The 13478-nt window shown below is 69.5% G+C and overlaps 2 protein-coding genes across 5 annotated transcripts; both read left to right on the forward strand.

Moving 5' to 3' along the window:
• Window positions 1-44: 44 nt before the first annotated feature.
• On the forward strand, window positions 45-8666 carry CLPTM1 (CLPTM1 regulator of GABA type A receptor forward trafficking). 3 transcript variants are annotated; one of them, XM_087729768.1, is made up of 14 exons: window positions 45-164; window positions 283-392; window positions 2629-2752; window positions 3006-3164; window positions 3628-3865; window positions 4412-4497; window positions 4758-4878; window positions 5161-5405; window positions 5755-5848; window positions 6301-6491; window positions 6575-6670; window positions 6930-7065; window positions 7267-7434; window positions 8176-8666. In XM_087729768.1, the coding sequence occupies exons 1-14, from the start codon at window positions 102-104 to the stop codon at window positions 8379-8381; spliced, it is 2037 nt and encodes a 678-aa protein (XP_087585894.1). In that variant the 5' UTR covers window positions 45-101; the 3' UTR covers window positions 8382-8666. The 3 variants fall into 3 exon arrangements, with proteins under 3 accessions (XP_087585894.1, XP_087585895.1, XP_087585896.1); XM_087729769.1 differs by having other exon boundaries at window positions 3628-3745; window positions 8176-8665; XM_087729770.1 differs by lacking the exons at window positions 45-164; window positions 283-392 and adding an exon at window positions 1300-2452.
• A 714-nt stretch (window positions 8667-9380) lies between these two features.
• On the forward strand, window positions 9381-12907 carry LOC148052621 (uncharacterized). Of its 2 annotated transcripts, none has more exons than XM_087729767.1 (4): window positions 9381-9711; window positions 10788-10928; window positions 11011-11174; window positions 12412-12907. In XM_087729767.1, exons 2-4 carry the CDS (start codon window positions 10802-10804, stop codon window positions 12898-12900), a joined length of 780 nt encoding a protein of 259 aa, XP_087585893.1. In that variant the 5' UTR covers window positions 9381-9711; window positions 10788-10801; the 3' UTR covers window positions 12901-12907. The 2 variants fall into 2 exon arrangements, with proteins under 2 accessions (XP_087585893.1, XP_087585892.1); XM_087729766.1 differs by having other exon boundaries at window positions 9605-9711; window positions 10791-10928.
• The last annotated feature ends 571 nt before the right edge of the window (window positions 12908-13478 follow it).

Here is a 13478-nt window from a genome sequence, read left to right on the forward strand (position 1 = left end):
CCCCGCCCACCCCCTAGGCCACGCCCCCTCCCCCCTCTGCGGCGGCGACGTCACCGCCGCCGCCGGTCTCGCGAGAGCGGCGGGAGCGGCGGCGCAGCAAGATGGCGGCGCCGGGGACGGAGGTGGCGGCGGCGGCGGCGGGGCCCGCGCCGGGCCCGGGGCAGGTACGGACGGGCCGGGACCGGGACCGGGACCGGGGAGGCCGGCACCGCGGAGGCCGGCACCGCGGTGGGGGGGGGGGGGTCCGGCTCGGTTGACGGTACCGTGCGCCTCCCGCTTTAGGTAACCAGCAACGGGAGCGCCGGCGGCGGCGAGGCGGCGGCGGCGGCTGAGACGCAGCGGCAGCAGCCGGCGCCCAACGCTTGGCAGGTTATCAAAGGCGTCCTCTTCAGGTGAGCCCCGCCCGGTGCTACCGGACCGCCTTCCCCCGCCGTGCTACCGGCCACCGGCCCGCCGTGCCCCGCCTCATGAGGGAGCGGTGGGGTCCCGGGGCGGGCAGGGGACTCGTTCCCGCCGCCACCGGGGGCACAGCGGGGTCCCGGGGCGGGCAGGGGGCTCGTCCCCCCCAAACCGGAGGCGCAGCGGGGTCCCGGGGCGGGCGGGGGGCTCGTCCCCCCCAAACCGGAGGCGCAGCGGGGTCCCGGGGCGGGCAGGGGGCTCGTCCCCCCCAAAGCGGGGGCGCAGCGGGGTCCCGGGGCGGGCGGGGGGCTCGTCCCCCCCAAACTGGGGGCACAGCGGGGTCCCGGGGCGGGCGGGGGGCTCGTCCCCCCCAAACCGGAGGCGCAGTGGGGTCCCGGGGCGGGCAGGGGGCTCGTCCCCCCCAAACCGGAGGCGCAGTGGGGTCCCGGGGCGGGCAGGGGGCTCGTCCCCCCCAAACTGGGGGCACAGCGGGGTCCCGGGGCGGGCGGGGGGCTCGTCCCCCCCAAACCGGAGGCGCAGCGGGGTCCCGGGGCGGGCAGGGGGCTCGTCCCCCCCCAAACCGGAGGCGCAGCGGGGTCCCGGGGCTTTGTAGCCGGTGCTGCCCACCCCCACGCCTCAGGGGTCCTGCTGGGAGGAGGGGGCTGTTGCCCTCCCCATCCCAGGGCTTTCCCGGAGCTCCGGGCTCTTGAGCTCTTTCCCGGGAAGCCCGGGGTCCGGCTCACCCCCGGGCAGGGGCGGCCGAAGCTTCCCGGCTTCCTCCGAGGAGCCACCGGCGCTCCCTGCGCCTCGCATCCAAAGTCCACGCCGGGGCACGGCCGGCTCCCAGCGCGGCGCTTCCCTCTCCTGCGGGAAGGAAAAGGCTGGGACGTTTCCACCGGCGCCGTGCGTTTGGATGTGCCGTTCCCAACCTCATCCCGCTGCTGCCGAACGGGTTGCGAGTCCCTTCCCGGAAACCACGACTCCTCATCGCCTTCCCGCTCCGCTTCTCCGTCCGTCTCCTTCCCGTCCCGCCGAGGGCAGGTTTGTTCCTTTCCACGGGTAAATCCGGCGTCCTGGCTGCCGAAGCCGGGGGGGAAAGAACGTCTCATCGCCGACGGAGCCGTGCCCTCGGAAGCGCTCGGAAATATTCCACCCGTTGCGGTCGGCTGGCGGAGGAGAAAACTCCCTCGCGTGGAGCGGGTGATGTCCACGTGCCGCAGGCAAAGCGTGACGGTCCAGTTCCCGAAACCTTCGGAAGAAGAAATGTTTTCCCAAGTCTTTTCTGAGGAAACGGCGATATTCCGGGCTACGGATTTACGGCTGCGGATGCAGCGCGCACCAGGAGGCTCGTTAGGGCTCTCGAGCTTTCCGCAGCGTTGCGGCTCGGCCTAACGACGAGTTACGCTGCACGAAATCCCGATTTATCTTGGGGACGCCGGATTTTTCCGCCCGTGGCGCGGAAGCACAGCCGCGGCTTGGTCCCGGGAGCCGTTGTTTGGTCGCTGGCGCTGCCCGCCATTCCCAAGCTTGTTATCCGCTCGCTCCGTGCGCAGGCCGGGAGGGGGAATTCTGATGTAGCGGCGCCCGGAGCAGATACGAAAGGCTCCTCGCGCTTCCCCTGCGAAGAAAAACAGAGCTGGAAGCTCGCAGCTTGCCGAAAACCTTCCGGAACGGGGGAAAAACGCTCGGTTTCTTTTAACGTGCTCAAACGCCGCTGCCTGGCTCGGCCGCGGAAGGGATCCGTGCCGGTCTCTACGCCGGGAGCGGCCCGGGGAGCTTCGGAGAGCGACGGCGGCCGCGCGCCGGAGGTCGGGAGCCGTCGCGGCGGCGGGTTCGGAGGCAGCGAGCGAGGCGGGGTGGCTCGGGCTGTCTGCCGGGATCCGGGGACGCCCCTGCGCCTCGCCCACCCGTTAGCGGCCTTCTCCGGGATGCCTCGGAGCGTGACTTTCTCGCCGCGTCCTTGAGGCGAGCTCCCGGCGCTTTTGCTCGGTTTCGGCGTGCTCCCGCCGTGCCTGGCGCCGGATCTGAACTGGCCCGGAACCGGTTTGCTCTGGTGAGCGCCTGCCGTGACGGAAGGCGAGTTTTGAAACGCGGATTTGTCCGGCGCTAAGGATTTCCCCCCCCCCCCGCCCCCGGCAACGGGAGAGTTTGTTTGCAGGAGGCCGCGTCCGATTCGGCTGGGGAGGGCGGCTAAAACGCCTGAGCGGCTTCTCCCCCTTCCTCCCGCAGGATCTTCATCATCTGGGCCATCAGCAGCTGGTTCCGCCGCGGGCCGGCGCCGCAGGAGCAGAGCAGCGCGGGCGGGACGCCGCGAGCCCCCAGCCGAAACCTCTTCCCCAAGGACACTTTAATGGTAACGCCGGCAGAAACCGCGTCGTCCCGTCCTGGCTGACCGGCAGCGCCGTGGCTGGCCCCGCCGCTCCGGCTCCGAGCTAGATTTTAAATCTAGCGGAGCTAAAATCGCGGCTGCGGCGTCCTGGCGGTGCGGCGTCGGCCAGGAGTTATTTCTCGGGCTCGCCGGAGCGCCGAGCCGGTTTGGGAGGGGACGCCGTGGCGCCGTACGGTCGATTTGTCCACCGGCAGCCGACGTCCTCCTCTCTCCGCAGGACCTCTACGTTTATATCTCGGAGCACGAGCACTTTACGGACTTCAACGTCAGCTCGGCGCTGTTCTGGCAAAAACGGGATCTCGTCTACGGGGACTGGACCAGCGGGGAGAACGCCGACGGGTGCTACGAACACTACGGGGAAGTTGATATTTCGCAGGTGGGTGCACCCGCTGCTCTTTCCGGAAGGTTCCAGGCCGGGCCGGGGATCGTCGAGGGGCTGGCGGGGTTTGCCGGGATCGCGCTCAAAGCCAACCCGGGAGCTCCGAGCGGAGCTGAGGCGCGGAGCGGCGTTGGCTGCCGCGGCGCGTCCCTGCCGTCACCTTTATCCGTATCCCCTTCGCTTCGGGCGGTGGGCGAGGCTCTGCGGAGCGGGCTGGCATCTCCGCCGGGTGTGCCGCGGAGGCGCCAGGGCTCGAAGCCAGCGTTTCGGTGACCGGCCGTTACAGGCATCGGGTTTTTCCCGAGCCGTACGGCAGCCGGGATCTGCTCCGTCGCGGTGGCGCAAGCCGTAGGTGTGCTGCCCTCCTTCCCGCTTTGGTTTCGTACGGGGTCGATGGTCGGCGGTGAGGCGGCTCCGACCGCGTCCGACCCATAACCGCCCCGGCGGGGTGTGATTTCAGAGCGTCCAGCAGAACGGCTCCATCTACGTCCACGTTTACTTCACGAAGAGCGGCTTCCATCCCGATCCCAGGCAGAAAAACCTCTACAGGCGCCTCGCCACGGTCCACACGTCGCGAAGTACGGCTCGGGGGGCGGGAGGGCAGCGCGCGGCGGCGGCGGGGAAAGGGGACGCCCCAGTTCCCGTGTCGGAACGGGAGCCTGAAGGAATCGGGCTGAGCTTTGGCTCAGCAAATCCAGGTGCCTGATGGGGAAGGTTAGGGCAAATACCTGGCTCGGCCGCTCCCTGAGCGGGACGTTTTCCGCGCTTGGAATTTGTCTTTTGTGAACCTACGGAGGAAAAACCTCTTTAAATCTCCGCGAGCTCTTGGTTTCCCTCCACGTTACGCGGGAGGGGGGGGTCCCTACCCGTACGGGGGGTGCGGAACCCCGTCAGCGTTGAGAAGAGGAAGGAATTGCCATGTTCAGGTCTTCCTGCAGGACGGGAAGATCCGGATACTTCATCTCAGGTGTTTTCCTCCAACAGCGACGCGATTATCCCAAAGGTTTGGCTGTTAATCTGGTTCCTTGTCCCCAAACTACAGCCTTTCCCTTTGATAAGTGGAAGATCTGTGAGATGCTACGGATAAATTAATTTGGGGGGGGTGTGACGCGAGGGAAACGGGCTTCTGCGGTCAGCTCGTGCCTGTCGTAAAACGCCCCGCTCCCCTCCCGGCAGGCCGTAACCTCCTTACGTTTCTTTTTTGTGCGGAGCTGGCAACGTTCACCTCTCCTCTTTCCTTCCAGTGATCAACAAATACAAGCGCCGGCGGTTCCAGAAAACCAAAAACCTCCTGACGGGTGAGACGGAGGCAGATCCCGAAATGATCAAGGTAACCGGCTCTTCCTTTCGGGTTTTTTTTTTTTTTTGGGGGGGGTTATTTTTCACCCCGTTGGCCAAACTCTTAAATATTCGCACGCGAAGCTGTCGGGAAGCGCTGCGGAGGGTGAGGGTTTCCTTGTAGCGTTTTTGGGACGGGAGGGTTGGCTCTGCCCCTTCCCGCTCCCCTTTCTGCCGCCTCCTTTAAGCGGGGACGGGGCGAGATGGAGGGGCGCCCTGCCGGTGACGGAGACGGCGGCGTTCTCGTTACAGAGGGCGGAAGATTACGGTCCCGTGGAGGTCATCTCGCACTGGCACCCCAACTTGACCATCAACATGGTGGACGACCACACGCCCTGGGTGAAGGGCAGCGTCCCGCCTCCCCTGGACCAGTGTGAGTGCTGGGACGCGCCGGGGCTCCCCTGCCCTGAGGGTGGCTTGCCGGGGCTCGCCCTGCTCTCCCTCCTCCTCGAAGGCTCGTTTGGGCTCCTCTGGGGGACAGGGGTTTGTTTTCCCATCGGCGGCGCGACCCCGCGCCTCTCCGGGAGCTCGTGCCGCGCCGGGCCGGGGTTCAGCACCCTCTCGGTCTCTCCCAGGTGGCTGCCGAGGGGGACGACGGCTCTCACCGCTCCCTGTCACCTTCTCAGCCCTCTCTGCTCTTTCCCCTCGCCTCCAGATGTGAAGTTTGACGCCATCAGCGGCGACTACTACCCCATCCTCTACTTCAACGACTACTGGAACTTGCAGAAGGATTATTTCCCCATCAACGAGACCCTGCAGCGCCTGCCCTTCCGCCTCTCCTTCTGCCCGCTCTCCCTGTGGCGCTGGCAGCTCTACGCCGCCCAGAGCACCAAATCCCCCTGGAATTTCTTGGGAGAGGATCTCTACGAGCAGTCGGACGAGGAGCAGGACTCGGTGAAGGTGAGAGCCGCCTGCGGGCCTCCCTCCTCCCGCCCGCAGCTCTCCTGCTCGCCCTTCCCCTGCGTTTCCCGCCTTTCCCTAGCTTCGCTGGCGGAGTCCTACCCCTTCTTCGTTACGATCGCTCCTTATTAATTACCGATGCCGAGAAGGAGGGGCGTGCAGGCAGCTGCCTGCTGCCTGCCTTGGCTACGAAGGGGAAATGGAGCTTGGAGACCATAACGAGAGAGCAATTAAACCCCTCGTCCTCGTTGGTGCTCCGGCAACCGGCTGGATCCTCCGGGATCCTCCCGGTTTGGATGGCGGGAAGGCGGGATGGAGCCTGAGAGAGGTTTTTTGATCCCCGTTTCAGGTTGCTCTCCTGGAGACGAACCCCTACCTGCTGGCGCTGACCATCGTCGTCTCCATCGTGCACAGCATCTTTGAGTTCCTCGCCTTCAAAAACGGTGAGCGCCGCCGCGGGACGCGCGGAAAAGACGCGAAGGCGGTGCCGCGGCCTAAAACCCTCTCGTTCCCGCGGAGGCGTCTTCGTGCCGCGGCGGCGCGGTCTCGGCCGGCCGCACGCCGCTGCCGCGAATCCTCTCCCCGGCTGCGACGGCTTCAGCAGCCGTAACCAAATCCAACCGTGTCCTGGGGCGGGCTGCGACCGCTGTGGCGCGCGTCGAGGCAGCCGGCGCTCCTCGGCCGCGCTCCTCCGCGCCGCAGGGCTGACTTGAGGGTGGAAAGGCGGAAAGTTGTGGTTTTTCGGGTCCCCGCCGCTTGCGCCGACGCCAGACGGCATCTCGCGCCGCCTGTTCCTTTCGCTCCCTCCGCCGGGGCGCGTGCCGCGGTAGCTCTCCGCAGCCTCCGGTTCCCCTTCCCCTCCGGCGAGGTGACGGTTTGGGCCCCTTCCCTACAGATATCCAGTTCTGGAACAGCCGGCAATCTCTGGAGGGGCTCTCCGTCCGCTCCGTCTTCTTCGGCGTCTTCCAGTCCCTCGTCGTCCTCCTCTATATTTTGGACAACGAAACCAACTTCGTGGTGCAAGTCAGCGTCTTCATCGGGCTCCTCATCGACCTCTGGAAGATCACAAAGGTCATGGACGTCCGGGTAAGCGGCGGCGCGGGCGCGGCAGGGATCCGGCGCTGCCCCCGCTCCCGCTCGGTGACGCCTTTCCCCTTCTCTTTTGGCAGCTGGATCGCGAGAACAAGGTGGCAGGAGTGTTTCCCCGCGTAACCTTCAAAGATAAATCGACCTACATCGAGTCTTCCACCAAGGTGTACGACGACGTGAGTCCCGGGGCGGTGCCGAGCGCCGGGGACAGCGCGGCGCTGCCGAGCCCGCCTCCGGCCGAACGTTTCGGCGCCCGTCTCCTCGCTTCGTCCTCCCCGATTCCCCCCGGGATGCGGCCGGGGCAGGGCAGGCGGTGAAACGGGCGGCCGGCGCTGCCCGGCCCCTCCTTACTTTGAGGCTCGGGAGCCGGGGAGGCGCCGAGCCGGTGCTCCGGCACGTTCCCGGCTGATTTTTTGGCTATCGCTTCCTTCCCAGATGGCTTTCCGGTACCTCTCGTGGATTCTTTTCCCCTTGCTGGGCTGTTACGCCGTGTACAGCCTGCTCTACCTGGAGCACAAGGGCTGGTACTCGTGGGTGCTGAGCATGCTCTACGGCTTCCTCCTGACCTTCGGTGAGTGCCGCGATGCCGAAAATCCCCCCCGGGGCGAGGAAGAGGAGGAAAAGGGGGGGGTGCACCCCAGGGCGCAGCTTTTTCCTCTGGGGGCACCTTCCCGCTCCGCCTGGGCTCCCCTCGTTCTGTTGGAGGATGGGGGGGTCACCGGTACCGGCAGGGCTTCGTTACGCTAACGAGGAGCCCCCCCGTCTCCCGCAGGTTTCATCACCATGACCCCCCAACTCTTCATCAACTACAAGCTGAAATCGGTCGCCCACCTGCCCTGGCGGATGCTGACCTACAAAGCTCTCAACACCTTCATCGATGACCTCTTCGCTTTCGTCATCAAGATGCCCATGATGTACAGGATAGGCTGCCTGCGGGACGGTACGGCCTGCGGGGGGGGTCCCTCCTGGGGCTTGTGGGGGTGGTCCTGGTCCCCGGGGGTCCCTCCTGGTCCCTGGGGGTCCCTCCTGGGGCTTGTGGGGGTGGTCCTGGTCCCCGGGGGTCCCTCCTGGTCCCTGGGGGTCCCTCCTGGGGCTTGTGGGGGTGGTCCTGGTCCCCGGGGGTCCCTCCTGGTCCCCATGGGTCCCTCCTGGGGCTTGTGGGGGGTGGTTCTGGTCCTTTGGGGGTCCCTCCTGGGGCTTGTGGGGTCCCTCCTGGACCCTGGGGGTCCCTCCTTGTCCTTTGGGGGTGGTCGCTGTCCCCGTGGGGGTCCCTCCTGGTGTTTAGGGGGGTGGTCCCAGCCTCTGGGGGGTCCCTCCTGGTTCTTCGGGGGTGGTTCCAGTCCCCAGGGGTCCCTGAGGGTCCCTCCTGGTCCTTTGGGGGTCCCTCCTGGGGCTTATGGGGGTGGTCCTCGTCCTTTGGGGGTCCCTCCTGGTCCCCATGGGTCCCTCCTGGGGCTTGTGGGGGTGGTCCTGGTCCTTTGGGGGTCCCTCCTGGCCCCTGGGGGTCCCTCCTGGGGCTTGGGGGTGGTCCCGGTCCCCATGGGCCCCTCCGTGTCCCCCCTGGCCCCTCCGCCCTCCTCCTTTTTGCCCCATTGCCCCCCCCATCCCCAGGGTTGGGGGGGGGGGTCCCCACTTGTGCCCCCTCACCTTCACCCTTCTCTTCTTCCTCCCCCCCCCCCAGACGTCGTCTTCTTCATTTACCTCTACCAGCGCTGGATTTACCGCGTCGACCTCACCCGCGTCAACGAGTTCGGCCTCAGCGGGGAGGACCAGGTCTCCCCCCGCCCCCCCCTGCCCGCCAACCCCCCCACAACGCCGCCGCCCACCGGGGTCCCCCCAAACCCCCCGGGGGGGGAGAAACCACCCGAGGACAAGAAGAAGGATTAAACCCCCCGCTCCTCCCTCGGTTTTTACCAAACCCGGCACCTGCGCCGGGCACCGGACGGGGGAAGCGGCCGTGCCGGCTGGATTTTTCCCCCCCCCCTCCCCATTTCCCTTGGGATTGGGGGGTGGGGGGTGGGGGGGCGGCCCCCCCACCCCCGCTGTGTTTCACGTCGCCCCCCCAGCGTTGCGCGCTCCATCCCATCGTGCCGGTGTGTAGGACAGTGTCACGGCCTCGTCTCTTCCATAAAGAGCTGATTGAACCCCGAAACCTGCGCCCCCCCCCCTCCTCATTTGGGGGTACCCCCCCCCACTTTCGGGGTGCCCCCCTGCCCTTTGGGGGTGCCCCCCCCGAAGAGGGTTTGGGGTTCCCCCTTTGGGGCTTATCCCCCCCAGCTTGGGGTGCCTGGGGGTCCCTCCCCGTGCTTTTGGGGGGCTCCCGGTCCTGAAGGGGGGTCCCGGGGGTCCTCCCAGTGCTTATGGGGGGGGGCCAGTCCCGGGGGCCCCTCCCAGTGCTTATGGGGGGGGGGGCCAGTCCCGGGGTCCTCCCAGTGCTTATGGGGGGGCCCAGTGCTTAGGATGGGGCTCCCAGTCCCCGAGGGGGTCCCGAGGGTCCCCCTGGTGCTTCTGGGGGGCTTCTGGTCCTGGGGGGTCCTAGGGGTCCCTCCCGGTGCTTTTGGGGGGGGGGGGTCCCGGGAGTCCTCCCCGTGCTTATGGGGGGCTCACGGTCCCGGTGGGGGGTCCCGGTTCCTTCGGCGGGGGTCCTGGGGGTCCCAGTGCCGGGGCGGGGGGGGTCCCGGGGGTCCCTCCCGGTGCTTTGGGGGGTCCCGGAGGGGGTCCCGGTCCTTGGGGGGGGGGGGGGGGGGCGGTCCCGAGGGCACCTCCCGTGTCCGCCTGTCACGGGGCTCCGGTGGCGGCCCCTCCCCGCGGCCACGTGCTGCGTCGGCCCCGCCCCCTCACGTGGCGGAGCACCGGCCCCGCGGCCGCACGTGGCGCCGGTAACGACGTCACACAGCCCCGGCCTCTCCCATTGGCTACCGGTCCCGTCCGTCCGCCGAAGGGGCGGGGCCAGGACAGCGTCACCGCCCACCGACACCCGCGGCCCCGCCGATACCGGAGTCCGGTCCAGCCCCCGCTCCCACCCCCGAGTCCGGTACCGGAGCCCCCAACCCCGACACCGGCGCCCCCGAGTCCGGTACCGGAGCCCCCGAGTCCGGTACCGCCCCCCCCCCCCCCCCCGGTTCCCGGGTCCCCCCTCCCCGGTGCCGCCCCCGCTGTCCGTGGGTCCCGGCCGCCAGCGCCCCCCGCTACCGGTACCGGTACCGGACCCAGGCAGGTACCGGGGGGCGGGGGGGGGGCATGGGGACATTTGGGGACAGGGGGGCGCTTGGGGGCAGGGGGGGGGGGAACGGGGACGTGGGGACATGGGGACATTTGGGGACACAGGGACATGGGGGGGCATGGGGACATTTGGGGACATGGGGACGCTTGGGGACACGGGGGGGGAACGGGGACGTGGGGACATGGGGACATTTGGGGACACAGGGACATGGGGGGGCACGGGGACATTTGGGGACATTGGGGACGTGGGGGGCATGGGGACATTTGGGGACACAGGGACATGGGGGGGCACGGGGACATTTGGGGACATTGGGGACGTGGGGGGCATGGGGACATTTGGGGACACAGGGACATGGGGGGGCACGGGGACATTTGGGGACATTGGGGACGTGGGGGGCATGGGGACATTTGGGGACATGGGGGGGCTTTGGGGGACATGGGGGGCATGGGGACATTTGGGGACACAGGGACATGGTGGGCACGGGGACATGAGGGGACATTTGGGGACATTTGGGGACACGGGGACATGGGGGGGCACGGGGACATGAGGGAACGTGGGGACATTTGGGGACATGGGGATGTGGGGGGCATGGGGACATTTGGGGACATGGTGGGGGCTTTGGGGGACATGGGGGGGCACGGGGACATTTGGGGACAAGGGGGGACACTTGGGGACATGGGGGGGCCCGGGGACATGGGGATGTGGGGGGTACGGTGACATTTGGGGGCCTTTGGGGGGCATGGGGGGACACGGGGACATTTGGGGACATGGGGACATTTGGGGACACAGGGACATGAGGGGACGTGGGGACATTTGGGGACGTGGGGGGCATGGGGACATTTGGGGACAAGGGGACATGGGGGGCACGGGGACACGGGGATGTGCGGGGGCTTTGGGGGACATGGGGGGCACGGGGACATCTGGGGACACAGGGACATGGGGGGGCACGGGGACATGAGGGGACGTGGGGACATTTGGGGACATGGGGGCTTTGAGGGACGCTCCCCCCCAGCCCCCCCCCATCACCGTGTGCCCCCAGCCCCCCCCAGTGTCCCCATCTCCCCCCGCAGCAGGGGTCCCCCCGATGCCGGCCGAGCCGCAGGGGCCGGGGGTGGCCCCCCCCCTCCCCCCGCCCCAACCCGGGGCCCCCCCAAAGAAAGCGGGGGGCGGGCGGGGGGGCAGCGACTCCGAGAAGGACTCCGGCGTCTCGGGTAGGGACGGCACCCGCTCCCCGGCCCCGGCCCCGGCCCGGGGGGCCCCGGCCCCCGGCTCCCCTGACTCCCACCCCGGCAGACGCCGGCTCCGAGCGGCTGAACGGCCGGGAGCGGACGGATACGGAGGAGCCCCCCGGCACCCAGCCGGCCCCGCCGCGGCACCCGCTCGCCGCCCCGCCGCCCCGCCACCCCTTCGCCCGCCTGGCGCCCGTCTACCTCGTCCACAACCTCCTCCTCCAGCAGGTAACGGCACCGTGCTGCCGGATCCGGCACCGGGCTGCTCCGGCATGGTGTGGCTCCGGCACTGGGCTGCTCCGGCACCGGGCTGCTCCGGCACGGTGTGGCTCCGGCACCGAGCTGGTTGGGCACCCGGTGGCGCTGGCACCAGGTGGTCTGGCACCGGGCTGGTTGGGCACCCTGTGGCTCTGGCACCGGGCTGCTCCAGCACCGTGTGGCTCCGGCACCGGGCTGCTCCGGCACCGGGCTGCTCTGGCACGGTGTGGCTCCGGCACTGGGCTGCTCCAGCACCGGGCTGCTCCAGCACCGGGTGGTCTGGCACTGGGCTGCTCTGGCACCAGGCTGCTCCGGCACGGTGTGGCTCCGGCACCGAGCTGATTCAGCACCCTGTGGCTCCGGCACTGGGTGGTCTGGCACCGGGCTGGTTGGGCACCCTGTGGCTCTGGCACCGGGCTGCTCCGGCACCGGGTGGTCTGGCACTGGGCTGCTCTGGCACCGGGCTGCTCCGGCACCGGGCTGCTCCGGCACGGTGTGGCTCCGGCACCGGGCTGGTTGGGCACCCTGTGGCTCCGGCACCGGGCTGGTTCGGCACTGGGCTGCTCCAGCACCAGGTAGCTCCAGCACCGGTTAGCTCTGGCACCGTGTGGCTCCGGCACTGGGCTGCTCTGGCACCATGTGGCTCTGGCACCAGCTGGTTCTGCGCTGTGTGGCTCTGGCACTGGGCTGGTTTGGCACCAAGTGGCTCCCGCACCGGGCTGCTCTGGCACAAGGGTGCTCTGGCACCGTGTGGCTCTGCACTGGGCTGGTTTGGCACTGGGCTGCTCTGGTACCATTGTGGCTCCACAACCGGGCTGCTCCGGCACTATGTAGCTCTGGTACCAGGCTGCTCTGGCACCGTGTGGCTCCGGCACTGGGTAGCTCCAGCACCGGATAGCTCTGGTACCAGTTAGCTCTGGCACCGGTTAGCTCCGGCACCATGTGGCTCTGGCACCATGTGGCTCCGGCACTGGGCTGCTCCGGCACCGGGTAGCTCTGGCACCGTGTGGCTCCGGCACCGGGCTGCTCCGGCACCATGTAGCTCTGGCACTGGGTTGGTTTGGCACCAAGTGGCTCCCGCACCGGGCTGGTTCGGCACTGGGCTGCTCCGGCACCAGGGTGGTCTGGCACCGTGTAGCTCCGGCACCGCACTTCTCCGGCACCGTGCCGGCTCCGGCCTCACTCCCCACCCCCCTGTTCCCTGCAGCCCCCGGGAGCCCCCCCGGAGCCCTGGCAGCCGGCTCAGCTTCTCCTCCTCCAGCCCCCACCGCTCACCGTCCCCTGCCACGCCGCCACCGCCACCCACCACGCCGCCACCGCCGCCCGCCACGATGCCACCGCCGCCTGCCACGCCACCACTGCCACCAGCCACGCCGCCACCGCGACGGCCACACCGGTTGGGAGCCCGGGCTGCCGAAACGGGCGACTGGAGGCGACGAGGGAGCTGCTGCGGCGCGGGGGGCTGCTGGCGGCGGCTCTGCGCACCGGGGCCCTGCTCCGGCAGAACCGTCGCACCCAGCGGGAGATCGTCGCCCTACGCCGCCACGCTCGGCTGCTGGCCCGCGCCGCCCGCGACCCCCGCGCCTGGCCTCGCCTGCGCGCCGCCCTGGGGGGGGACGGTGGCCCCCCGCCGCCCCCCGCCGCCCTCCGCCGGGAGCCCCCCGCTTTCGGGGAGGGGGTGGCTGCGGGGGAATAAAGGTGCTGGGGTGGCCCCGACGTCTCCTGGCCCTGTGTCCGCGGTGGCCCCGGGGGTCCCCTCTCCCGTGTCCTGCCCCTCTGGGCCCCGGGGTCCCCCCCCGTGTCCCCAGTGGCCCCCGGGGTCCCCCCAAATCCTGCCCCGGTGGCCCCCAGCGTCCCCCCCTGTGTCCCGATGGCCCCCAGGGTCCCCCCCCGACCTTATCCAGTGGCCCCAGGGTCCCCCCATGTCCCTGGTGGCCCTTGGGGACCCCCCCGTGTCCCTGCTGACCCTCGGGGTCCCCCCAAATCCTGCCCCGGTGGCCCCCAGGGTCCCCCTCTGTGTCCCCAATTGCCCCTGGGGTCCTCCCCCGCCGTGTCCTTCCCCAGTGGCCCCTGGCGTCCCCCCAGGTCCTGCCCTGGTGGCTCTAGGGGTCCCCCCCGCCGTGTCCCCAGTGGTCTCCAGTGTCCCCCCCATGGCCCTGGTGGCCCTTGGGGACCCCCCCGTGTCCCTGCTGGCCCTCGGGGGTCCCCGTGTGTCCTGCCCCCGTGGCCCCCAGGGTCCCCCCATGTCCCTGGTGTCCCCCAGGGTCCCCCCCG

The sequence above is a fragment of the Nipponia nippon genome, unplaced genomic scaffold (assembly GCF_047370975.1).
Source record: "Nipponia nippon isolate SJK-2023a ecotype South Korea unplaced genomic scaffold, ASM4737097v1 scaffold_46, whole genome shotgun sequence".
NCBI classification, from domain to species: Eukaryota; Metazoa; Chordata; class Aves; order Pelecaniformes; family Threskiornithidae; genus Nipponia; species Nipponia nippon.

What these genes read in the sequence shown, in the direction of transcription:
- CLPTM1 (XM_087729768.1), top strand. Translation starts at nt 102, where the DNA reads ATGGCGGCGCCGGGGACGGAGGTGGCGGCGGCGGCGGCGGGGCCCGCG. An exon ending in CCGCGCCGGGCCCGGGGCAG is followed by an intron (nt 165 to 282) that starts GTACGGACGGGC and finishes CTCCCGCTTTAG; the next exon opens with GTAACCAGCAACGGGAGCGC. An exon ending in GATAGGCTGCCTGCGGGACG is followed by an intron (nt 7,435 to 8,175) that starts GTACGGCCTGCG and finishes CCCCCCCCCCAG; the next exon opens with ACGTCGTCTTCTTCATTTAC.
- LOC148052621 (XM_087729767.1), top strand. Translation starts at nt 10,802, where the DNA reads ATGCCGGCCGAGCCGCAGGGGCCGGGGGTGGCCCCCCCCCTCCCCCCG. An exon ending in GAAGGACTCCGGCGTCTCGG is followed by an intron (nt 10,929 to 11,010) that starts GTAGGGACGGCA and finishes CCACCCCGGCAG; the next exon opens with ACGCCGGCTCCGAGCGGCTG. An exon ending in ACAACCTCCTCCTCCAGCAG is followed by an intron (nt 11,175 to 12,411) that starts GTAACGGCACCG and finishes TGTTCCCTGCAG; the next exon opens with CCCCCGGGAGCCCCCCCGGA.